General features: G+C 62.3%; 2 protein-coding genes across 9 annotated transcripts in view; both read right to left on the minus strand.

The window, feature by feature from the left end:
* Positions 1–284: 284 nt before the first annotated feature.
* On the minus strand, positions 285–10,496 carry INPP5E (inositol polyphosphate-5-phosphatase E). 2 transcript variants are annotated; one of them, XM_029202840.1, is made up of 11 exons: positions 10,412–10,496; positions 8,551–9,632; positions 4,639–4,762; positions 3,192–3,289; positions 2,442–2,566; positions 2,217–2,336; positions 1,932–2,039; positions 1,443–1,604; positions 1,222–1,337; positions 944–1,080; positions 285–506 (listed from the first exon to the last, which is right to left on the minus strand). In XM_029202840.1, the coding sequence occupies exons 2-11, from the start codon at positions 9,309–9,311 to the stop codon at positions 374–376; spliced, it is 1,884 nt and encodes a 627-aa protein (XP_029058673.1). In that variant the 5' UTR covers positions 9,312–9,632; positions 10,412–10,496; the 3' UTR covers positions 285–373. The 2 variants fall into 2 exon arrangements, with proteins under 2 accessions (XP_029058673.1, XP_029058674.1); XM_029202841.1 differs by having other exon boundaries at positions 944–1,117.
* A 489-nt stretch (positions 10,497–10,985) lies between these two features.
* Positions 10,986–23,608, minus strand: part of SEC16A (SEC16 homolog A, endoplasmic reticulum export factor) — a 32,782-nt gene continuing 20,159 nt past the window's right edge. For 3 of the 7 annotated variants that reach the window (XM_029201982.1, XM_029201983.1, XM_029201981.1), the window contains exons 17-31: positions 22,912–23,052; positions 21,913–22,026; positions 21,551–21,743; positions 20,822–21,067; positions 20,245–20,327; positions 18,914–19,072; positions 17,340–17,420; positions 17,094–17,150; positions 16,852–16,963; positions 16,305–16,442; positions 15,913–16,007; positions 15,064–15,138; positions 14,488–14,547; positions 13,478–13,555; positions 10,986–12,552 (exon numbers count right to left, since the gene is read on the minus strand). In XM_029201982.1, coding sequence (XP_029057815.1) covers positions 12,487–12,552; positions 13,478–13,555; positions 14,488–14,547; positions 15,064–15,138; positions 15,913–16,007; positions 16,305–16,442; positions 16,852–16,963; positions 17,094–17,150; positions 17,340–17,420; positions 18,914–19,072; positions 20,245–20,327; positions 20,822–21,067; positions 21,551–21,743; positions 21,913–22,026; positions 22,912–23,052 — 1,698 coding nt within the window. In that variant the 3' untranslated portion in view covers positions 10,986–12,486. Of the gene's footprint in view, positions 12,553–13,477; positions 13,556–14,487; positions 14,548–15,063; positions 15,139–15,912; positions 16,008–16,304; positions 16,443–16,851; positions 16,964–17,093; positions 17,151–17,339; positions 17,421–18,833; positions 19,520–20,244; positions 20,328–20,821; positions 21,068–21,550; positions 21,744–21,912; positions 22,027–22,911; positions 23,053–23,608 lie in introns of those variants that run through there. The other 4 variants (XM_029201984.1, XM_029201986.1, XR_003790710.1 and 1 more) reach the window with 4 other exon arrangements.

The raw sequence follows: 23,608 nt of genomic DNA on the forward strand, positions 1-23,608 counted from the left end.
GAGGGGCTGCTGGGAGGCTACAGATCCGGACGTGCAGACATAAAGGGAGGTCAGGGTGCCTGGCCCGCACGCGGGCTCTGCCGCTGGCTTCAGGGCACGCGAGCTGCTCACGGCCAGCCTGGGGTCTCCCACCGACAGCGGCCGCGGTGCGGGGAAGCCGCCCTGAGAGAGGGAAGCGCCGTGGGGGCGTGCGGTTCTGTCCCAGCGGCGGACGCCGGACCTGGGGCATGCCGTCGGGCTCTCGCAGAGGAGCGGGCAGCCCCCAGCAGCGGTTCATCAGTGTCCCGGACGGCAGCCTCCTCCGTCTTCCCGGGTTCCTGGGTCAGATACCCTCCCGGGTTGCATGTGCCCAGTCCTCCTTCGGCAAATTTCCTCAAGAGACGGTACAGATGGCGCTGGAGTGCTGGCTCTTCAGCGCCTGCTGTCTCTGGATCTCTCTGGAAATCCGTCTCTTAATTCCTATCAGGTACAGTTCTCGGTCAAACTTGCCGGCGGCTAGCGGGATGCTGGGGAGGAAAGAGCCATCAGGAGGGCGCCATCCTCCTGGCCTCTGTACTCGGGCGTTTGCTGCGGGCGGCACGTGGAGGGTGGGGATGGCCGAGGCCCGGGTCCCCGCGGCTGCCCCGACTGGCGGCACAGCCGCAGCACAGCGCCATGAGCCAGCAGGACGCTCCCTCCCGCCTGTGCCAGGCCTGCCTCGCAGCAGCTCTAGGACAACCCCAGCTGCCACTGGCTGTTCCGGGGGTCCGGGCGAGGTCCCCACCCTCTGGCGTGTCGCTCGCCTGACACCTGCTTCCGACAACCTACGCCAGCCACCTCCACGCAGGGCAGCTGGAACCCTGCTCCCCTCGGGGCATCAGGACACAGGAGACCAGGCCGTGCTCCCAGGCGGCCCCCGCTGCGCCCCCCCCTCCACGGGCCCGGGAGTGAGGCGGGTACTGACTTGTCTCTCCCCGGCCTCACTCTGACCCGGAACAGGCCGTACACAGGGCGGTGGTCGGACGTCCTGATCCCGGGGCAGGAGGAGTACTTGACGGGACAGATGTCGTCCCTGTGGCGGCTCCTGTACATGACGCGGTCCTGTGGGAAGGGTTCCAGGGGCCGTCTGGCTGCCGGGCTGGACCGGCTTGCCTCGTATCAGCTGCCCTTGAAAGAGTCCCCGTGTCGGAGCCCCCCAGGAGGCCCAGCCCCCACGCTCCCCCAGCCCTGCGGGCGGCTCACCGTGTACGAAGGGGTCCTCTGCTTGGAGGTGGTATCATACGAGTCCTTCCCGACGTCGAACTTGTACGACGGCAGGAAGTGGATGTCTGGCTCCTGGAAGCCCTTGAAGATGGACCCTGGGACGGGCAGAGCCCCCACCTCAGAGCCACGGCTCGGAGCCCAGGGTTGCCCCCGTCCCCCCGGGGTCCCTCCTGGCCGGGCGGCTGCTCTCCCCGCCTCACCTCTCTTCATCTCCCGCGTGAGCTGGTCGTGCTGCAGCAGCTCCTGCACGCTGGCGCCCGGGTCCTGCTTCAGGATGGCTTCCACGGCCGCCCGCCCGCCGCTCAGGCGGAAGTTGAAGTCTCCGAACCAGAAGACCCCGTCAAAGCGGGAGGTGACGTCCGCTGGGGCGTGAGCGGGTGGAAAAGCGCGTGAGCCCAGCCCTCCCCGCGCTCCTCACTCCCACTGCGAGGCCGGGGCTCCCTGGAAAGCGGGTGGCAGCCCACGACGCTGCTGGGGCTCAGGGCTGGGGGGCGCGTCCACAGCTTTCTGGGTTCACGCGGTCACGGGTCACGACTCAGGGAGCAGGCGCCAGGCCTCGCTTCGGTCAGCAAGCGACTTTCCAGACTTTTCTGACCTCGACTCTCAAAAGCTCTGAAGAACAGCCCACTAACCCTCCAGAGAACACGGCAGAAGCCGCCTCGTCTTCGGGGGAAGGTAAAGCAGCTCACCGGCGTCGGAGCGGTAGGGGCTGGTGTCCGGCACATTCTTGGGCAGCGCCAGGCCCTGGACAGTCTTGCTGTAGTCCACCAGCCGCTCGCCCACCTTCCCGTCTCCAGCTGCAAGGACAGCGTGGGGGGCCCTCTCCAGAGGCAGGTTTCTGAGCCCAGGGCTGGGCGCCTGGGGGGTTCCGTCGGGGGCAGACCCCCGCAACCCCAGCAAGCTCTAATCACACAGCGTCTGCACCGTGACCCTCGCCACCAGGGGGTCTGGGGGTCCAGGGGCTAGGGACTTACAGGTGAAGTGGGACGTGATGAAGAGGAGGGAGGTGCCGAAAAAGGTGAAGCTGACGCCGAGGGCCCCCTTGGTTTTGATCTGCGACACGATGCGCGTGGTCACCGTGGAGCTCTCCACCTCTGCACGGAGGGAGCAGGGCTGACCGGGCGGGATGCAGCCCCGAAGGCCCCACGCCGCCGCCCCGCCCGCCCCCACGCGCACGCCCGGCCCCCGGGGCCGCCTACCAGAGCAGAACCAGATGAGGTCCCTGCGGATGAGCACGGACATGTAGAGCGCCCCGTGGGCCGCCGAGTACAGCATGACGTAGTGGGGGCCCAGCGTCTCCTGCAACCTCGTCTCCCACTCCCGCCTGCGGGGAGGGGCACCGTGGTCGCGCAGCACGACGGGGAGCCCGGGGCCTCCCTGGGAGGCCAGCTTCCTCCTGCATCCCCAGTGACAGGCTGGGTCCCCGACCCCTGATAAGAGCCGGGGGGGCAGGAGGGAGGCCACCTTCCCCGCAGGGCCTGGTGCAGTCGGGGCCCCTCCGCTCCGGCCGGGCCTCGCGCTGCTGCCCGTGTGCTGCCGGGGCTCTGCCCCCAGCCCCCAGCAGGTAAACTGGCAACACAGCCCGGGCCGCAGGCAGACCCAGGAGAGGCGAGGGACGCCTTGCACGGGCTGGGCTGGAGCCCGCGGGACCGCACTGCGCTGTGCCCCTGCCCCCACTGCCCATCTCTTGGAGCAGCTCCTTATTTACAAGAAGATGAACCTCATTGCTTCTAAATTCTACGAGTCCCCGTTGGAGAAGAAAACGATCCCGGTTCAGCCCAGGCTCGGCCACGGCCCACATCTTGCCACACATGGGGGTCTCGGGCCACAGCAGCTTCAGCCCCAAAGGCCCGCCTGGCGCCGCTGTTCACAGGGACCCGGGTGCACCGGCGCGGCGGAGACACGGGGCGGGGCGGCAGCAGTGGCGGGAGAGGGGCGCGCAGCCCTACCTGTCCGAGCAGCCCTCCTGGACCCCGACGACGTACAGGTCCTGAGCAAAGTCAGCCTCGGCCGGCAGCAGGAGCTCGTCCAGGTTCGGGGGCAGCTCCTGCAGAAAAGCGGCGCCTGGCAGGGGCCGAAGGGGCCCAGTGCGAGGGGCTCCTGCTGCCTGGGGACCCGAGGCCGCTCCCGAGGCCACCATGGGGAGCCCCTGGCCCAGGCAGGCCGCCGCTCCTCCCCCGAGCCTGGCCTCGCCAAGCCTGCACCACCCCCTTGGCTGCACTCTTCCCTCGCTGGGCACCCACGGGCCTGGCCATCCCCCAAGTGCACCCCTGATGTGCACGGGGTTGGGGGGAGGGAGACGCCCCCTCCTCTGCACCTCTGCCCTCACTGCAGCCCCGGGGAGGGAAGCAGGCGCCCGGTCGGTGGTCTTCACCCCCCGACCTGCTGCCGGCCTTGGCCCTCTGGGCCCTGCTGTGGGCCACGCCGTGGATACGCTGGTGGCTCCCCGAGGGTGGCAGAGGCACCACCCTGGGCACCTGCCTTCACTTCGGCTCAGGTTGCTGTTTCGTGGGGGCCCGTCCAACCCAGCCCTGCCCTGTTCTCTCCCCGCGCCCGTCACCCCGATGTCAGCCCAGGACGCGGCCGCTTCGATTCTCTGGACAGCAAGCACGATGGCACACGTGGACGACAGCAGGCGCTCAGGAAATGGCCCAAGACCCCGGTGGTGGCAACAGTGTTAGGTCACCCGCAGTCTAGAAGCCCACGGCTGGCCTCAGAATCGGAGCACCCCACGCGCAGGGATGGAGCCCCCTAACTGTGGGAAGGGACCCCCAGGAGACACGGGGTGGCTGGAGAGAAAGCTGGCGGGACGGCGTCCAGCGGGCTTCCCCAGAAATCAGTGTGCGGACCCCCAGCCTGCCCGGCTCCAGTCGCCCCGGTGGTCAGATGCTCGTCCCATTGGCACAGATGTCCTGAGCTCCAAGCGCCCCGGCTTGCAGGCGGGATGGAGGAGCCCCTGACCGCATGGGACACACAGCGGGAAACAGACTCGGGTTCTGGTGTGGACGCCAGTCCAAGGTGCACAGCGGCGGACTCACATCGCCATATGTGTGCTGGGACCCACAGGGTGCACCCAGGAGTGGCCCGGGGCAACCCTAACGGCCTGGCCCTGTGCTGGGCATTGCCACGGGGAGGCCGCGCGTCGGGGAGAGGGGGCTCTCGGGGAATCTCTGCCCCTTCCTCCCAAATGTGCTGGGAGCCTAGAACTGCTCTAAAAAAATACTTACGGTGTGTCTCCAAAAAGAAGCATTAATGCCCCACCAGGCGGTGGAGAGGTGGGCGAGAGGGTGTGATGGACAGGAGTCCCCTCCGGGGGACGGGGAGGCTGGGGGAGCCCCAGGAAGAACCTGGTGGGAACCCAGCACTGTCCTGGGTGGGGGTGGGCAGCCCGCTTACCTTCTGTCCCTGCATGTTCCACGTGGCCACGAAGAGGGCCACGTTCCGGTCTGGGAAGTAGCGGGCCAGCTCGTCTGCCCCCATCAGGGCCCCGCTCGCCAGGAGACTCCCCTCCAGGTAGCTCCTGCGGACACGGGACAGACTGAACCGGGGCCGGGGGGTGGGGGGGTGGGGTCGCAGCACATGGGCCCAGGGAGGGGCCGGGAGCAGGACACACCTCCCAGGGGTCGGGAGCTCCTCTCCCAGAGCTGGGATTCCCTCAGGACCCCGTGGTCAGCACAGAGCACAGTGCCGAGGTGCCCTGCTCTCTAGGGAAACCCGCAGTGTTCACAGCGCTACAAACACCGCAGGCTTTAGGCTTCCGTCCGTCGCCTCCCGAGAGGAAGGGACGTAAAGGTGACATTTGGGGCTTTTTTGTGGAACCGCTAAGGGCAAAGCCCCGGAAGGGCCGCAGAGGTCGAAGTGGGCTTCTGCACGGTAAGCAGACTTGGGGGGGACGTGCGCCCTTGTCCGGGGCTCCGGCCTTTGCCTCGCCGCCCAGCACTGGGAGCTCGTAAGGCTGCCCGTGACACACCTGTCCTCACAGGACCCGGAAGTTCAATCCACTGTGAGATTCTCATAGAATAGAGCAGGCAAATGGTGCAAAGTCTCGAACAGCGTCGCAGAGGCCCTAATACAGCACAGCTAAGCCCCAGCTCTGGTCCTGCCCTCGCGCAGGGGGCCGCGTCTGACATCCGCTCCTTCCGTGAGCGCCGTGCAAGACTTAGGCTTCGAGGCCATCAGTCTGTCACCGCTTAACCCCTGAAAGCAGCCTCGGCCGATGCCCATGTGCCAATGAGACTGCACTTAAGGACACCAAAACCTGAGTTTCATGTAATTTCCACATGTCATGAAAAGAATGTTAGTACGGCCTTGGGGCTTTTTTTTTTTCAACCACGTGAAAACCGTTCCTGGAGGACCTGTGATAGGACCGTGTCTGGTCAGGTTCGCAAGGAGGGAGGGGAACCCATGCGCTCAATCCAAGTTTAAATGTCTCACTTGCTGTTTTCATTCCAACTTGCTAAGAAATCCCTACACCTTAGCTTGCAAACAGGCACCAATCCCTTTGAAGGAGATGAAATCAGGATCCAGTCCTTACAAACTCTCATGAGAAACTCTTAAACCCTGACCAAGCTTTGGAGGACATGAATTCAAGTACATCAGGAGGGAGGAACCTCTCCTTGAGGTCACCCCACCGTGCTGAGGATCCTAACCGGCTGACTGCTGCCCGCGGGGCTGTCTTCTCCAAACCAGCCCCGTCCGCAGCGTAACCAGAAAGCAGCCCCTCCAAGGGCACAGTCTGCGTCCCTTTCCTCAGTCCTCAGCCCTGACCCGGGCCAGATCCAGACTGTCTGCGTGCAGCCCGCAAGCTAAGAATCGCTCCTACGCTTTTATTTTATTTGTAAATACGTATTTATTTATTTATTTTGGCTGTACCGGGTTTTAGTTGCAGCACGCGGGATCTTTTAGGTGTGGCATTCGGACTTCTTAGTGGCGGCACGCGGGACGTAGTTCCCCGACCAGGGATCAAACCCGGGCCCCCTGCATTGGGAGCATGGCATCTTACCCACTGGACCACCAGGGAGGTCCCCTATGCTTTTAAATGGTTGGGAAAAACCAGTAGTCCGTGGCATGGGAAAGTGCCCTGAGATTCACCATTCGGCCTCCCTGAAGGAGGCGTTCCTGCCCCACAGCCGCGCTGCCGGTGCCAGGCCTGGGCTGCTCTCCCACCCACCACGGCAGAGCTGAGCACTGCCACAGAGACCACACGGCTCCCACAGTTGAAACAGTCCCTACCCAGCCCTCTGTGTCCTAGGACACACGGAGGGTCTGGAGGTGGGCAGCCCGTCAACCCACTGTTGGCTGCTTGTGTGAGAGCAAAGCTGGGGATCTGATTTTGAGATGTGCTTCTCATTTTTGTGTAACAGGCGAGTCTACATAAATTGCATAAAATTTGAACAGAGAACTCATACTTGTTTTTAGGCTGCTCGGCCTGTGGGATCTTAGTTCTTGGGGCCATGGAAGCGAGAGCGCCGAGTCCTAGCCACTGGACAACCCGGGAATTCCCTGTGAAATCATACTTTAAACGCACGAAGAGATCTCGCCCTTTACGAGAAACATGCTGAATTACTTTAACAAAGGAACCCGTTTTGCCCTAAAACAGTGCCCGGCGCTGATGGAGGGAGCAGGAGGGAGGCTGGCGGCCAGAGGAACCACCTGCCTGGCTTTCACTGCTGGGCTCACCGAGGGCGGGGGTGGGTGAGGATTACCTTCCATCTGCCCCCTGACCCCAGAATCTGCGAATGTGACCTTATTTAGAAAAAGGATCTTTGCAGACAGATGTAATTAGTTAAGGATCTTGAGACGAGGTCCTCCTGGATGAGGGTGGCCCTAAATCCAGGGACCGCTGTCCTTATAGAAGAGGAGAGACAGACACAGAGCAGAAGCCGCACGAGGACGGAGCAGAGACGGGGGTGGCGCGGCCACAAGCCGGGGACGCCTGGGCCCCCGGAAGCTGCAAGAGGCAGGAGGGACCCTCCCTGGAGGCTTGGGAGGGAGCGCGGCCCTGCCACACCTGGATCTCTGAATTCTGGCCTCAGGACCGGGACGAGTAACTCCTGTTTTAAGGCTCTAGTCTGCGGCGCTTTGTTGTGGCCACCCCAGGACGCCAGCACAGGGACTGCCTCACTCTTCCCCTACCCGCGCCCACGGCCAGAGGGGTTGGCGCAGGCCTGGTCTGGATGGGAGGGTGCAGCGGGGGGCGGTGGTGACAGAGCTCCCCCTGCCCCCCGGGGCCTCGAGCGCCCTGGCAGGGAGTGGATGGCGTGGGGCCCCCAAGTCAGGGCCGAGGCCCGATGTGCGCTTCAAACAACCTGCCCAGCCCCGGCCGGTGCGGCAGGGGCCGTGAGAGCCAGCGGTCAGCGGCCAGGCCCAGCACGGACAGGGCCGGGGGTCGGGGAGAGCGCGGGATGGCCTCCCAAGTCACAGCGTGGGCACCAGGCTCCCAGAGACGATGGGTCAGGAGCGAGCTGGTGGGCGTGGCTGGGTTGGGCTCAGAAGCGCCTGGGACCCCGGTCCTGGTGAGCCCTCATGGCGCTGGCTCGGGAGAGGTGGGCAGAGGTGCGAGATGGGAGTCGAGCGGAAGGGTGGCGCCCACCTCCCCTTCAGACTATAAAGAAGTCAAGACGGACTAGTTATTCAAGCCCCCTGAGGCCCGGAAGCCCGGCGTCCTCCGAGATGCGAGACCCCTCTCCTTGCCCATGGGGTCGGAGCCGGGGTGGGGATCGCTGGGCAGCCCTCGGCAGACAGAGCCCCGAACGTTGAGAAATCTCGGGGCGCTCCTGAGAGCAGAGTGCACGAGTCGGGCTCTGCCTGCGCCCCTCCCCGCCAGAGGTGGGCCCCGGGGACCCTCCCCTCGGGGCAGCCCAGCCACAGTCCCTGGGGCCCCCAGCCGTGTCCAGCTCTCCGTCCTGGAAAGGTGCCAGCACGTGCACAGGGCACGGCTGGCTAAACGCTGGTCCTGACCAAAGCGGCTACGTGGACGCGGGTTCCCCGACCCACCCTGGAGTCCTGGGCCGACCTGCACACGTGGACGAAGGTTGTCCCCGACGAAGCAAGAAATGGGAAGGAAAACAGGGCCGCCCAGTGCGCAGAGAGATCTGCGTACCCCACCATCTGCTTCATAGAGCCTGTGGGGCTGAGACGCAAAGGAAAAGCTGGGGGGGGGCCTGGGAGATGGGGGTCAGTGGAGGAAGACCCGCTGCAGCACCTCACACGCTTTCAAGGGAGGCTTCCGTAGTTCTCACGGGGCTTCTGAAGGCTCACGAAAGCCACGGACGCAGGCCACGATGCCGCCCACCCCCGAGGCCCTACCTGCTGCGGACGTCCTTGGTGCGGACGGGCGCCAGGAGGCTGACGGCGGACCTGGCCGAGTGTAGCGAGCAGTCGTCCCGGGCCAGGGGGCTCGGGGGCCGGCCGGGGCGCAGGCTGCTGTGGGCCCGGAACGGTCTGGCCTGCCACCGCAGCTGGCGGTCCGCGTGATCCAAGTCCACCTTGTTTGCTGTCCGCAGGGCGTCGGAGGCGACGTTCCAGTCCATGGCGGGCAGTGGGCGTGGGGGAAGCAGGCTGGCCAGCCGCGGGGTGCTCCCGGCTGAGGCCCCGTCCCGGTGTAGGAGGTCCAGGGAAGTGCTGATCATTCCGGAAAGACAGTTACCCAGTGAGGAGGGGCCTCCGCTGCCCAGGGCCCTGCGGGTTGTGGGGATCTCCTGCAGGGAGGTGCTCAGGCAGGGCGGGGAGCCACCACGGGTGGCGGTCCCGGGGGCCTCGTCCTGCAGGGAGCCCCCGGAGGGGCTGGGCCCATTCCTCGTGGCCAGGTCCTCACGGCTGGTTCGAAAACGCCTCTTCCTCCAGCCCTTCTCATCCAGGGACAATGCTCGCTCCAGCCTGGGCCTCGGCGGCGGCGGCTTCGGACTGAAGGGTCTCCCCCTGGCCTGTGGGTCCTCGTTGCCGACTTGCGCCGGGGTGTCGAGGGGGCGCACTGGGCTCTTCTCGGGTCCCCGACGGTCGTCAGCGGCCGCGGACCCCGGGCGGGAAGCAAGGTCTTCGTCAGTGTTTGGAAGCCGTCCCTTGAGCATTCTGACCTCAGGCTGCAGACGCCCCTGGGCGGTGGGCTGCTGGGCGGCCTCCGAGTGCCCCCGGCTCGCCAACTTGGACGGCACTGTCCAGCGGCCAGCCCTCACACCCGGGGGCAGCCGGGCCGAGCCGAGCCGGGAGACAGCTCCTCCTGGGGCTGCTGACGACGTCCAGCGTCAGGGATGCGTGGTCAGCCGTCGCTGGGCGAGCTGCGGAGGAGAGAAAGGGCAGCAGCTCCCCCTGGGGCCGGGGTGGTCCAGCTGGAGCAGAGCCAGCTGCTGCATGGCTGGGAGCCCTGACGGTCTGGAGTCCTCGGCAAGTACCTAAGGGAAAACCACGCGATTAGCCTTCCACGACCGGGGCCCCAGTGCCATTTAATGATCCTGGAGGACAGCTGTGGTGCAGGGTGACAGAGCGGACAGGTCAGCAGCAGTCCACCAAGAACAGGCACGTCGGCACCCGGGCCGCCGCCTCCTCCTAGGAGGCGGGTGAAGGCCCAGCATCTTAGGAAGGAGAGAAGCCACCCTCCTGACAGGGTTGCTCCTCACGTGGGGAGCCAGGGGCGCGACCCACTGAGAATTCCCGCCCCCAAGGCGTAGGCACGGCCTTGGCAGGGGTCCCGGCCCGCGCCCCTTCCCCCCGGGAGCCCGGCGGCCCGGCCTCGCTCACCTGAGAGCCCTCCACCATCGCTCGGCCCGCAGACGCCGCCCCGAGAGCGGGCGACCCTGAGCGGGTCTGCGGCCCGGGCAGCAAAGGCCCCTGACTCAGGACTGCGAGTCGGGCCGGCCGGCTGCGCGCTCCCCAGGGCAACGACCGCCGCGGAGCCGCGGGGCTGGGGGTGGGGAAGGGGAACGAGACCCGCGCCCCGCCCCACGCCGAGAATCCCGCAACCCGATGCCGCGCCAGGAATCCCCGCGCCCCGACTCCAACCCAGGGTCGCCCCGCCCAGTCCTCGAGCCCCGCCCAAGGCCTCCGCGCCCCCCCCAGGGGTCACTCCGTGCCGAGGACCCCTGGGCCCCGAGCCCCCGCCCCGCACCTCCTCCAGGACTGCCGCCCCGCATCCCGCAGCCCCGCCCGGGGTCACCGAGCCCTGCGCCCCCACCTTGGGGCGCCGCCTGCTCCCCAGCTCCGCGGGCTTCGGCGGCCGCTCCCCGGCAACCGGCGGGCAGGGCGGCCCCGGCCCCGGCGCCCGCAGCGGCCACTGGCGGCCGGAGGACCCAGCGGCGCCAAGCGAGGCGGGAGGGCGCCCTCTGGTGGGCGCCAGGAACACCGCGGCTCCCTTCCCCGCTCCCCGGTCCGCTCCCCGGTCCGCTCCCCGGTCCGCTGCCCGGTCCGCTGCCCGGTCCGCTGCCCGTCTTCCCTGCGCCCGGAAGCCCCTGCCCTCCTCTCCGTCTAGTGGGGGGGGACGTTCCCTGCAGAGGGGATACTAGGAGGCAGAGCGTTGCCCTGGGCCCTCATTGTCACTGCCATCAGGATGGGTCTTCCCATCACACCCACCCGCCGCCGATCAGAGAGGAGCCCCTTCTTCCTGGGAGCCCCTAACGGGCGAGTCTGGCAGAAGACGGGAAGCAGTGGCCCGGGGCGCCTCTATAAGCCAATCCACAAGGGGCGGGTGAGGCCAGGGTCTCCCCACGGGCTTCCAATCAACAAAAGGAGACATGGCGAAAGGGCTTGAGAGCGCAAAATATTTTATTTAACAATGTGCACTTAGGAAAAATAGCAGCTCCCGCCTCAGAGGAAGCTTCTCGAATCAAAAGTCGCTGGCAGTCAGACACAGAGGACGACGGGCAGGGCTGAGGAGGAAGCCGAGGGCGCCAGGTGGGTCTCGGCCCAGGAACCGCCCCGAGCGCTGACCCTGGGACGCGAGAGACTGCCCATCGACGAGGTCGGCCTCTCCCAAAGGGACGAATCAGTGAAACATTCTGGAAACCGTTCTGTGAGTCCTTCCTAGACGGCAGGTGGCCCAGAGCGGCCCGCGCGGACCCCACCCTCACACAAGCCCTACCCTTGGACTAAAGCCCCAACAAACCGTGTTCCCCCAGCGTTCTACAGAAATTACTTCCTAATGATTTTTTTAAATATTTAAATCTTTTCCTTAGACTGAAGAAGAAGGTGAACAGTTTTAAGAGCAGTCGATGAAGCCTTAAAGCTGAGTCCGCCAGGAGGAGGTCTCCCCGTGCAGGCTCACAGGCTGAGTCAGCATATTAGCCACGGAAGGTCTCGGTGCAGAAGGATCAGATTCCAGAGCTTCTGACAAGAAATTATTTTAAGCCACTTTCTTCAAGATGTTACCTACTCCTTAAATGACGCAATGGTGAGAGGAAGCCAGACAACTGGACTGCACCGTGAAGGCGGGCCAGAACACATGGCCTCAGCTGGCCCACAGGGAAAAGTCCAAACCAAACTTATCAGTCACAGTTGTGACACTGGTTTATTAACTCGGATCAGTCACGTCAGAGCACGAGGCCCCTGTGGCTCTGTCCCAGCGACGGAGCCGCCCCTCGCTGACAGCAGAGCCAGTCCCTCCGGCTGCGTGGAAGCGTCATGGTCCTAGTGAGGCCACAGGAAATTACGCAGGGCTGGACACATCTTCACTACAGGAGATAAACACACGTCAGCAGCGAGGGCCGCGCTCGAAACCTAACGGAATTGTTGCTAAATGAAGCCCATGTTTCCTTTGAGACGAAGCATCCTTCCAGGTTCAACAGCGCGAGGTGGGGGCTGACCACCTCAGGACGTGCACCCCTGGCCGCGTTCCTCTCTGAGTCAAAGGTGCACTGTTTCCTTCCAGCGTCTTCAAGGACCCTGGGATTTATCTGGCAGTAATTCACCGTTAGGTTTTGAGAGGTGCCTTAGTTACTGAAAAGCAAAGTCCTCCCGTAGCCAAGATGCTTCCAGCTTCACTTAGTGTAACATCCTCAAATGACTGTGAATGTTGGATCCTTAAATCATGCCTTCAGGTGGAAGATTCTAGTAAGTCCCAGATTCCCTCTTTTCATCCAGCTTCCTGAAGGTGTGGAGTTAATGCTGGCAACACTTCATAAATCATTTCTGAATCACTGCATCCGTCTCCACTTGGGAACAGACGGGAGTCGCAGGCAATCAGTCTGATGAGCTCTTGGTGGAATAATCACTTCAGGGTTCCAAATGCCAGTCCAGGACAGGGACCATCCTAGCTCAATATGCTGGGTACTTTCTCTGGCCAATCCTTCCCATCCTTGAACTTCCCGAGGCAGCAGAGGCCTGAAACGACAAGGGACAGCACTGAGCTCCGCACGCCCGTCCCCGACGGCGGGGCGGGGGGCCCTTGGGGAAGGATCAGCAGGTCTGTGGAACAAGCCAGAACAGACCGTTCTCTCAGCAAACAGGCACGTTCTGTTCGTTTTATTCTGTTTGCAAGCCCACGGTCACAGACCAAGTCAGCAGCACATCTTGGCATTCCCTTTAAAGGTGCCTGCAGCTTGGTTAGGGTGGTGGGGTGAGGCTGACTCCAGCAGCTGGGTGTCTAAAGAGCCCAGGGAGAGCATGGTCTGGCCTGCCACCGAGGGGTGCAAGGGATGCCCAGGGGAGGCCGCGGACAGAACACAGGTGCTTCCTCTTGCTCCCGCGAAAATGCCAACTGAAATGACAGTCAAGGAGCTTTTGTAAAGGCATAAACTGCAAGATGCAGGTTACAGGAGAGAAGAAAACAACTACCGAATCGTGGAATGGAGAAGCAGATGGCAGCCGGGGATGAGAGAAAGGTGCAGGGCGCAGGAAGGCCCGCCCCCGAGGAAGCCCGAGGCCGGGGACACGAGGCGGTGAGGGCAGGGACAGGCCGGTGTCAGGTGAGGCTTTGCATCCCGAAAGCCAAGACCTCCCCACAGACCCCTGCCCCCCAACCTGCGCTCCTCCCCAGACTGGCGGCCAGTCCATCCTCCACAGGCCAGAGCCTGGGAGGGAGAGAAATAAAAGGAAGCATTCATGACCTTCCCGGCCTGGAGGTCACGAGCTACCAGGTAAAGGGAGGCCAAGGACAGCAGGGGAAGGGAGTCAGCAGGAACCGGCGGGGGCACCCCCACCCAGGGCCGTGGCAGAGCCGGAGAGGGTGAGCAGGCGAGTCAGGGTCTCACCGGGGGAGCCCCCACCCTGCTCCCACCCGCCCCGGGGAGACAGCAGGGGCACTTACTTGTGCAAACTGAGCAGGGTTGTAGAAGGGCACCGCTGCTGCGGGAGGGCCCCCTGCAGGGGTGTGAGCACCCGGAGCCTGAGAAGCACAGAGAGCTCACCTCAACAACTAACAGTGCACGGCGGCTTGTTTCATTTGCAAATACAGGTACTATTTCTGAGAAAGGGTTTATAATATCAATACTTTCAAATGTGCCACAGAAGCTGGTCAAAGATACTTCTTGCAACGCTGTATTTAATTATTTAATGGTTCATAGGAAAACGGTAAAAACCAAAGCAGCATGCAGAGTGCAATGCTTTAGAACCAGAGCGCACACATGAGGTGGCACGGAGCTCTGAGCTGGCACTCAGCGCCAGGGGGAGCCCTTAGTAGGTGCTTTTGGCTGCTGTAGACCTCAGGTGTCCAGCTACAAAATCCAGCGTTTTAATTCACACATAAAACAAGTCACATGAAGCCTTTCTGCCAAGCCGAGGGAAAAGCTCAGTGCCCCAATACGCAGAGAAGATGAAGTATTCCTTTATTTCCCACACAGAGCGACCCCGGACAGCTGTCACTGCCTCACTCTGCCTGCCTAAAATAAACCTTCTCGTGCTTGTCAGAAAACAGAATTCTCTCTTTCAAATGAGAGCATCCTGACCCACACACACACACACACACACACACACACACACACACACACTCTCTCTGTCTCTCTCTCTCTCTCTCTGAGGCTATGCCTATGGCTAGTCGTTTGAAAAAACCAATTCAGAAAGAGCACTTGCACAGAGCTGGCTCGTTCACTACAAGCTTCTTGGGGTCGGTTCGATTGTTGATGTGTCTGGCTATTCAACACCACCCTTTAAAAACTTCTAAAGAAAGGAACACTGCATCCTCAGGCATGTGATGGCTGGGAGGTGACAAGTAATGTCAGTGGCCAGGGGCACGATGACCGACCAGCATAGCGATCTCAAAGGAAAGACAGACAACCCCGTTCAAATCCATGTCCAGTGCACACGGCCAGCCACAGGTACCTGGTTAAAATGCTGGCTCACTTCACGTGATAACGAGCTCAGTGAACTACGGCGCGAAAGCTACAAAACAGCAAGAACACGCAGACACAGACAGATACAGAAATCAACATGCACGTCACTGCTCCAAGCCGGCAGTTCAATCCCAAAGAGCTTTATGACGCCGTTAGGATCAGCACAGCTCGATGGGAGAAAAGCCAGAGTTAGCCTGAAACTCCTATTTTCATGTACAGTTTTTACTGGAAACGACCCCTGGTTGCGGGGAGGGAGGTCTGCCCAGGCCTGGGCCCAAGGCGGCCAGACCTCGTGCCCCCCGAGGGACTGAGGACAAGAGAGCCCGGCAGAGGGGCGAGCCCGGCTGCCGAACACACACGCAGCCCTTCACTCTAGCCAGAGCTCCCAAACAACTCTGCGGAAACAAGCGTGACTTTAAGGAATACAACACTTTTTGAGTTCTAGAAAGTTTCTAAGCTGCCCTTTTCCTACCCATTAACTTCGTTTTAAAGAAGCCATCTGGACAATAAAATGAGCTTCCTCAGCCCAGACCTTCAGCAGATGCGCTCATCGGGCACCGTTTACCTCTCCTCCCTGGGAACCGTCCGCTCCGGAGGGTGGGCGTTCAGGTCCAGGGAGCGACGCCACAGAACTGAGCACCTGCCGGGATAGCAGGGAGGCCAGCTACTGCTAAGCCCGTGCATCGGAGGCACCCACCGAGGCAGGACCACCCAGGACGGCCCGCTCTACCCCACGGGGCGCTCCCGCTGAGGGGTCGTGAAAGGGTGCCGCGTGGAACTGCTATTCCAACACCCGCAGCGCATCCTTACTGAGCGCCTGCCGCGAGCCCCACCGCGGCCCTGCGATCTGCGCTCTCGTCGGCCCATCCACAGGGCAGGACGCTGAGGCTCAGAGGCGCTGAGGGACCCCCACCTTTAAAAAGCTAATTACTGGGGCTTCCCTGGTGGCGCAGTGGTTAAGAGTCTGCCTGCCGATGCAGGGGACACGGGTTCGTGCCCCGGTCTGGGAAGATCCCACATGCCGCGGAGCAGCTGGGCCCGTGAGCCATGGCCGCTGAGCCTGCATGTCCGGAGCCTGTGCTCCACAACGGGAGAGGCCACAGCAGTGAGAGGCCCGTGCACCGCAAAAAAAAAGCTAATTACTGGAGAAGACAGGGCTGAAATCCAGGTCCAACCAACCTCAGAGACCAAACTCTGAACGACTGCGTTGCACATACACATTATAATCATTCCAAAAAAACCCTCTTCACTGTAAAAAGTTTAGCAAGACAAAATTACTAGGTAATGCGCGTGTGACCCACACCGTAAGCTCTGTGTACACGAGACTCTGGAGAAGGTCAGGGCCGCCTCGGGTCGGGGCAGGAGGCAAATTCCCACTGCCCGACCCCCCGCCTGGGCCCACGGCACTGCTCACCTTGGGCTCCGAGGCAGGCTCTGGCTTGGCTGGATCCCCCGTCGGTGCCTGCCCTTCCCTGCCAGCCCCCTCGGCAGGCAGTGCTTCCTCTGCATCTGTGAAGGGGACAGTGGGGGAGGTGGTCACTCGTCCCCCCCCCCCCCCCGCCCCACCCCCCCCCCCCCCCACCCCCGTCGCTGGGGCCCAAAGGGAACAGCCCCAGGGGAGAGCTGCACCCAGGTCCTCAGGCAGACCAAGGGAAACAAGTCCGCAGACAAGCAGAGGGGAACCTCGGGCGCTCTGCGTGTGGGTGAGTAGTTATCTCTTCTTAAAAGAGGATTAAGGCCAGAGGCTCTCAGAAAGAGGCCAAAGGTCAGAAGCTGCACACAGACAGCTGTTCCCGTGCTGCCTACCTGGGTCTGGTCCGAACAGGTGTGTGGGAATTGGGAGCGGGGCCAGTGGCGCAAAGAAGTCCGCGGGAGCAAGGGCTGGCTCACTCCGCTGGGGGCCCCCCGGGTTCAAGACGTCCACGTAGCGCGCTCGGGCTCGGGCTGCCACGGGGAGAGGGAGCGAGGTCACCCCGCCGTCCTCCTGGTGTCCGGAGAGCACCGGGCCAGGCTTCCGCTCCCGGGGGCGGCCTGGCCCGGAAGGGGGCCCCTCCTGGGGCACACTTGCTTGGCTTCTGCCCGGGCGAGGGGTCCCACTTCACACCACGGCACGGCTGATCGCATCCGCTCCGCCCTTAGCTCCCCAGCGATAGGATGGTCCGCCCAGGAACGCTGAACTCTCTAGAGAGCTGGCCCCCCACCCCCCGGGGACTCATCCTCAGAAAACCAGTCCTCCTCCTGGTGGAAAAATAACTACCACCTCGCGGGCACGCTATCATCGCTGAACTCTGGCCCGCCTGTAGGACAAATAAATTACCCAAGTGAACTCTGATTTCTGGTTGGCTGTCATTACCTGCTTTTCTAGAATACATGTTCACAGCGGGGCTGGGGGGCCCTCCAGGGCCAGGGTGGGCAGCTTGCAGAGCCTTGGGAAGGGATGTTGGAGGTGGGGGCGGAGCCTTCTTCTGCGGAGGGAAAGACCAGTGCGGGGTCTGCGCGCTGACCCGGAGCCCACGGGGACCCCTGCAGACGGAGGCCCCTGCCCAGGGCGGGGCTCCCCGCCCGGCCACAGCGAGCGCCTGGATCCCGGCTCACCTCCTCCTCTGGCTCGTTCGTGTCCACCCAGCGGTTCTTCTTTTCATCCCAGACGATCTGCCACAATTGTGAAAGGTAAAAAGAAAACTCAGTAGCAAAAGCTGGACAGAATCAGAAATCAGAACCTGACTGCTTCCGAGGCGCCAGCTCAGGTCCGCTCCGGAGCCGTCACTCCACGCAGACAGGCGGGCGGACGCGCCGCTGCGGGACCCACTGGCCCCCCCGGGCCCACCCGGCAGGACGCACCGATTTGTTCTTGTCGTCTGGCAAGTAAGCTTCTGTCCTCTTCTTCACAGGCAGCCAACGAGAGAACCAGGAGTCACTGCTCTGGACATAAAAACGACCAGGACAACCCTGAGGGCCTGGCGCTGAGCGCAAGGAGCCCAACACACAAGGGCCAACCAAGCCTATGTGGCCCACGCGCGCCTGGAGGCGGCTAAGCCACGGAGACAGGAAGCAGGTGTGGGCCAGGCGGCAGCGAGTCTGGGCGGCAGGGCTTCAGTCTGGGAAGACGACAAAGTCCCGGGACAGGTGCATGGCAGTGTGCTTGAGGCCCCAGAGCCAGAGCCAGGCACTGAAGTCAGTTGAAGCGGTAAGTTTTCTGTATACTTTACCACACTTAAAAAAAATTAGAACGACAGCTTGCCTCTTGGAGCGTTTCACGTCTGAATGCCAACAAATGAGCAGCCTGAGACATCCCCCCGCAGGGGTGGCGACAGCTGGGGAGTCCGCGTGGGCTCTAAGAAGAGGCCCTCGTGCTCCGAGGCTGGCAGAGATTAGGCTTCAGGGACATTGACTTTATCCTGCATACGCTGCCCTTGACGTCTACCACGAAAGGCAGCAGCAACTCCACACCCCCTCACCCGCTTCTCTGAACCTGCGGCAGAGCGGACGGCCCCGTGCTGGGCGGGGAGCAGCCCCCTGCACGTCACACCCCGTCTGGAGGTCCTGCTCTACCCTCACGGCCCGCACGTGTTTTGAATCACACTTGTGTTTACCTAAGACAGTAGCTGTTAAAAGCCACCCACAGGCTGGAGGAGGTGTGCACACACGCACATCCGGCAGGACCTGCGTCCACAACATGCAACAACGCCTGCCGACCTCTGAGGACCCCACGAAGGACGGGAGGAGACCTGAGCCAGCCCCACACATTTGAGGGCGTGGAGGGGGAAGAAGCACACGGACCCACAGCGAAGTGTCACTAAGCCCAGCACAATGGCCGACAACGCAGCCCCCGGGGTGAGGCGGGGCCGCTGGAAGGGGTGCCTGGTAAACCACTGAGGAGGACGGGCTGGCAGGACGTTCTAAAGCCACACACACAGCTGTCCTGTGACCTCGGGCTACACCCAAGAGAAACAAGTGCATCTGCCACCAAAAGACACAGACGAGAACGCTCACGTGGCTTTATTCCCAATAATCCGAAACGTCCTGCGTTGGGAGAAAGGATACATAAAACCGCGGCGTACGCACACGATCGACATCACTACACAACGACAAGAAGGGACCTCCTTCGCGTGAATTTCGGGAAGAGCCGAAGCCAAGCAGTGGTGACAGAGGTCGGGCAGAGACCACCCCCTGGGCAGCGTGTGGACGGGCCCTGGACCCATGGGCGTCCAGGAGGCAGGCACGGCTCCAGCTCTGAGCTGGCGGGCTTACACGTGGACACGGACACACAAACACTCGCGCTTCACCACACGCTCACTGCCCCTCTGGCTTGATTTAAACAGAAACACATTCCTTCTCCTCGCCTCAGCGTGAGGACAGGGGAGCAGAGCCCCGGCCCCGCCCCCGGCCCCGCCCAGCTGGGGGCTGTGAGTCACCTTCTTGGGCTCCTTGGTCTCTTTCCTGGCTGCCTGGACAGGTCTCTTCACGTCGGGCGCGGGCGTCAGTGGCGGAGGCGGAGGCGGCTGCAGGACCCCTGAGCCAGCGCTCCCCCAGCCCGGAGGTGACTCGGAGCCCTGGGACATCCTTGAGGAGCCCTGTCCCAAGGTAACACGAAGCAGGCTCACCGGGGGCACCTCCCCAGGAGCTCTTAAGGCTTCACGAGAGGCTACGTCACTACGGTGAGCAGAGCCAGGCAAGGAGGGGCTGGTGAGAGCGACCCCCCCGCTTCCCCAGGGCCGAGTGGACTCAAGGGCAACGTTTTCTAGGAGCATCACGGTGCTCACGATGCGGATTCAAGAATTCTATGGGGTTGCTGGGCCGGAGGAGATGGGATACGTATGTGCACCGAGGAGAAGACTGGTTAGAGGGGGTGGCAGTGGGCATTTTAAAAGATAGAAGCGGGCTTCCCTGGTGGCGCAGTGGTTGAGAGTCCGCCTGCTGATGCAGGGGACACGGGTTCGTGCCCCGGTCCGGGAGGATCCCACATGCCGCGGAGCGGCTGGGCCCGTGAGCCATGGCCGCTGAGCCTGCGCGTCCGGAGCCTGTGCTCCACAACGGGAGAGGCCACAACGGTGAGAGGCCCGCGTACCGCAAAAAAAAAAACACAAAAAAATAAGATAGAAGCATTTAAAAAAATACTCATCCCTGGGTTGAGACTGTTTTCAGTACAGTTAACTCTCATTTTTTCTTTCGCAGGGACAGAATGTTTAATGGCGGAAAACGTAAGGAGGGTTTGGACTACAGCAATCTCCTGCTGATGGGATGCCCACAAAGAGCAGGCACCTGTAAAGAGGCTTCCAGAGTGCAGTTTACATGAAGGCGTTTATCCTCCCACCCGCCATCACTGGGATCACAGCACACCAAGGTGGTACTTATATCGAGCATGTCTGATAAAATGAATCTTGGTTTTAAAAACACCACTGAAAATTTTACGAATCCTATTGTAGAAAGAGATGCAGAAATCAGGGAAGTTTTTCCATTTTAGAAAAGTTAAAATTGACAAGGTAGTTTCATTGTAGATGAGCATTTCTTCTCCTTAAGATACCTATTTTTACACGACTAAATTATCTTTTCCCCTATTAATGTTTTCATCAACTCTTCACATTTTAAGGATTCAAGTTTTCTCTTTAAGAAACGATTCAAAAGATAATCTGATAATTTTAACTATTATCTTTCTACTTACAACTTAAGAACAAAGAGTTTAAATACTTATTCAGTGAAGTTCATGAAAAATAGCTTAAAAAACAAAAAAGAAGTGGGAAAGTACCACATTAGCAAATTTTCCACCAAAATCCTCTTCTCCTAGCTCCGACAGCGCGTTTCTGCTGGGTGCCTCTTGTGGCATCATTCCTGTCAAGGGAAACGAGAGCTCCTGTGACCGCGGCATCACCAAGCCCACAGCAGAGGGAGCAGGCGCGGCCAAGAGACACTGCTGGAGACACGCGCAGCCCCTCCTACCACGCCTCCCGATGTGGGCTTCACAAACCAAGAATGGAATGTTCCTAAATATGTGAAAATAGTTTCTCTTTTCAAGCCAGGCCGTGCAAGTAGACAGATGGTCAGGGACAAGACTGCCCTCCAGAAGGAGGGTCACGGCCTCCCCAGTGCCTTCACAAAGGCTGCAGGCGGGCGCCCCCCGGCCAGGCCCCGGACACCCACTCCTACCTCACATCCCAACAAAAGGTCAAGTCACCGATCTTCAATCAGCTTCTAGAACTTTCGGCACACACTAAGGAACGTGCTTTGCTCCAAGTGTGAACGACTTAAGTCTCTCCTACCAGTTAGCCCCTTCAACGCCAAAGCCAAGTTCGCTCTGGTCTCCAGACGGCACCTCGCAGACCCACCTGCGTCCTGGCTCCTGGCCTCCGGGAGCAGATGTTCAGTCTCTTGGAGAGATGGTGCGCCAGATGGCAGGCCAGGCCCTGGGTACGGAGCCACGGGATCAGGCCCAGAGGGCTCTGGAAGGCCAAGTGCAGCCCCTGGGGGTCCACAGCCAGGCCCCAGCTCGCCGGGGCCCACGGGTGGTGGCCCTGGGCACATCAGCACCCTGGCGGGGAAGGCCGGCTGACCGTCGGGGAGCGTCAGTGGAGCTGCGGGGAGACGACGGACAAGAGAATGCCTGAGGTTACGTGCTCACTCCAGTGACTTCCGCAGGGCACGTTTCCTTCATCGAGGGCCAAGGAACCAACCGTCCAAGCACAAAGGCTGAAGCTGCCGGGCTGTCACTGGTTTAGGGAAGCGGGACACACGCTTTTCAGGGCCGAGGGGAGGACCTCACTCGGCACAGCATGGGGCGTGGGCTCTAAGCCGCAGCACGACCCCGACACAGCCCAGCGAGCGGCCGCCTGGCCCAGGCCCGGCTCTGCCTTCACTGAGTCCCCCCGCACCTCCTGCACCACCCACCCACGCAGCCAGACCTTTAAGGCCGCGAGACCAGTGGGCTCACACCAAGGGAGGGAGGGGCAGAGAGAAAGCAGAGGGCCAAGGTGGGGGGACAGACAGCCCGACCCTCTGGGCAGCAAGACAGGGACGCTCCACGTTCAGAACAGGGGCCCAGGGCGGCACGGGCTCACCTGAGGGCAGCAGCCGCACGTCCTGGCCCAAGTGGTCAGCGCTGGGCACAGGCGGCGCCAGCAGCACGTTGTCGGTGCCCAGGCCCGCCGGCTGCACGGGTGCTGGGCCGTCACACGGCCCCACCTCGGAGTGTGGCGAGCTGGGACAGCGTGGGGGGAAGGCTCTGTCCAGGCTCCAGGCCGCGGTGCCCTCCTGAGGGAGAAGGACCTCAGGGTCTCCATGCCGGCTGCCGACCGCCATGGCCCAGGTGCACCTTCCCCCTCACCGGGCACCAGGCGCCGCTGAGCTGAGCTGCTCACACCCGCCACCTTCCGCGTGAACACGGCTCCCCGTCGGGCCCCACGACCGGAGCCCAGCGCACCTTGACCTGCTTCTCCACGAGCTGCAGCTGGACCAGCCAGGCAGGCTCCGCAGCGGCCTCCTCCTCCGGCTTCTCCTTCAGCTGAGGGTCGAAGAGGCGCAGCTGGGAGGCGACCTGGAAACGCACGCAGATGAAGACCCTGTTCCCACAGGTGACAGCGGCCAAACCGTGCCTTCGAAACCCACTGGGACGTGGGGCAAGCGCGCCTGCAACGTCAAAGGCGCAGCCCTCGTCCGCTGCGGGGACCTTCCTGAGGCGGGCTCACGCGGCCCGTCCCTGACCGCCTGGAGCGCGAGCACCCACCGCGCCGGCCTGCCGAGCCAACGGCATGGAGCCCGCGGCATCCGGACCCGCGGGAGCTGAGCCCGCCTCTGCTCAGCTCCACTCACTGAGATGCCAACCGCCCTGGCAATGCTCACGCTCTGGGGGGCCAGCAGGCGGGCACGGGCCAAACACGCCTGACCTCGCGTTAACTCCTGAAGCTGCCAGATGGAAACAGGGTTCCTGAATTACCCTGTTTCTGCAGGTGTCCCGAAGTTCCCGTAAGAAAAACATTTTTGGTATCACATGGACACATTCCAAAAACGAAGCTCCAGGAGGAGAGGAACACACTGACGCGGCGCCCCTGGTGCCGGGCGCCGGTGGGAGGGTGGTCACGCGGTCTCCGTCTTCCGGAGCGAGAGCCTGGGGCCGCAGGGCCGCAGCCGGGACCCACCCCAGGCTGCGGCTCCCAGAACCTCTCAGCGCTAAGCGCGAGGCGAGGATGCCTCGAGACACGAGCCTCCTGCAGGCGGGGTCCTCCTCACACCCAGGCTCACCTCCAAGTCTCTGCACGGGACGCCCCGAGGGCTGCTGTGCTGCACCGCAAAGCACCAAGCGCCTGCCCGAGAGCACGCGGGTCTCAACCGGGCCGAGCAGGCGGCCCCGCGCCCTCTGGTCACGAGCACCCCACGCGGCCCCACGCGGCGCACGGGCGCGGCGACGTCGAGGAAGAGTTACCTGAACCAGCTGGCGGAGAAGCACTGAGGAGTGTCCGCGGGGCTGCGCTAGGACGCTCTTGGCGATCACCTCGCAGTAGTGGAAGGCCTGCGTGGCGAGCCCCATCTCGGCCAGGCGGCAGCAGTAGATGAACTTAAACACCTGAGACACACCGATGGCGAGCTGAGCGGTGCTGCGTGCCCCCCACTGGTCCCCAGCGTCACCTGTGCCCTCCCGCAGGCTGACGCTACCCTGCGCGTCCCCAACGCCTGCCCACGGCAGACCTGGGCCCGTTCCCTGAGCTACTTTACATCAGGGTAAACAACTAAGCTTCTGAGAAACTCACTTTCTCTCTTCAACACCCTTAACAGAGCCGTCAGGGCTCTCGACCACCGAGTGACCACGGAGTGACCACGAGGTGCCACCATGCGCACGCACCCCCACGAAGACCGCCTCTCGGGAGCCGCCAACGCAGTCACCCTGCTCTGTTGGCACTGATGCTCTGCCCCGTTTCAGACACACAAGCACAGTCCTGGTCAGATACCACCCTCCCGAAACATGGTCCACAGTTGATAGAAAAGTACTTGAAACCAAACACTAAAAGTTTTTAATACTGAAAACATTAAGAACCAAAATGCTAACAAAATTCTCAAATCGGCAAACTTTAATTCTCGAACATTACAGATCAAACATCTCCTCGAGATTTCCAAAAACACTT

This window comes from Monodon monoceros, unplaced genomic scaffold (assembly GCF_005190385.1).
Source record: "Monodon monoceros isolate NGI ecotype Baffin Bay Population unplaced genomic scaffold, NGI_Narwhal_1 Super_Scaffold_5, whole genome shotgun sequence".
NCBI classification, from domain to species: Eukaryota; Metazoa; Chordata; class Mammalia; order Artiodactyla; family Monodontidae; genus Monodon; species Monodon monoceros.

What these genes read in the sequence shown, in the direction of transcription:
- INPP5E (XM_029202840.1), bottom strand. Translation starts at nt 9,311, where the DNA reads ATGCTCAAGGGACGGCTTCCAAACACTGACGAAGACCTTGCTTCCCGC. An exon ending in ACCAAGGACGTCCGCAGCAG is followed by an intron (nt 4,763 to 8,550) that starts GTAGGGCCTCGG and finishes CCGTGTCCGCAG; the next exon opens with GAGCTACCTGGAGGGGAGTC. An exon ending in GGAACATGCAGGGACAGAAG is followed by an intron (nt 3,290 to 4,638) that starts GTAAGCGGGCTG and finishes GCTTTTCTGCAG; the next exon opens with GAGCTGCCCCCGAACCTGGA.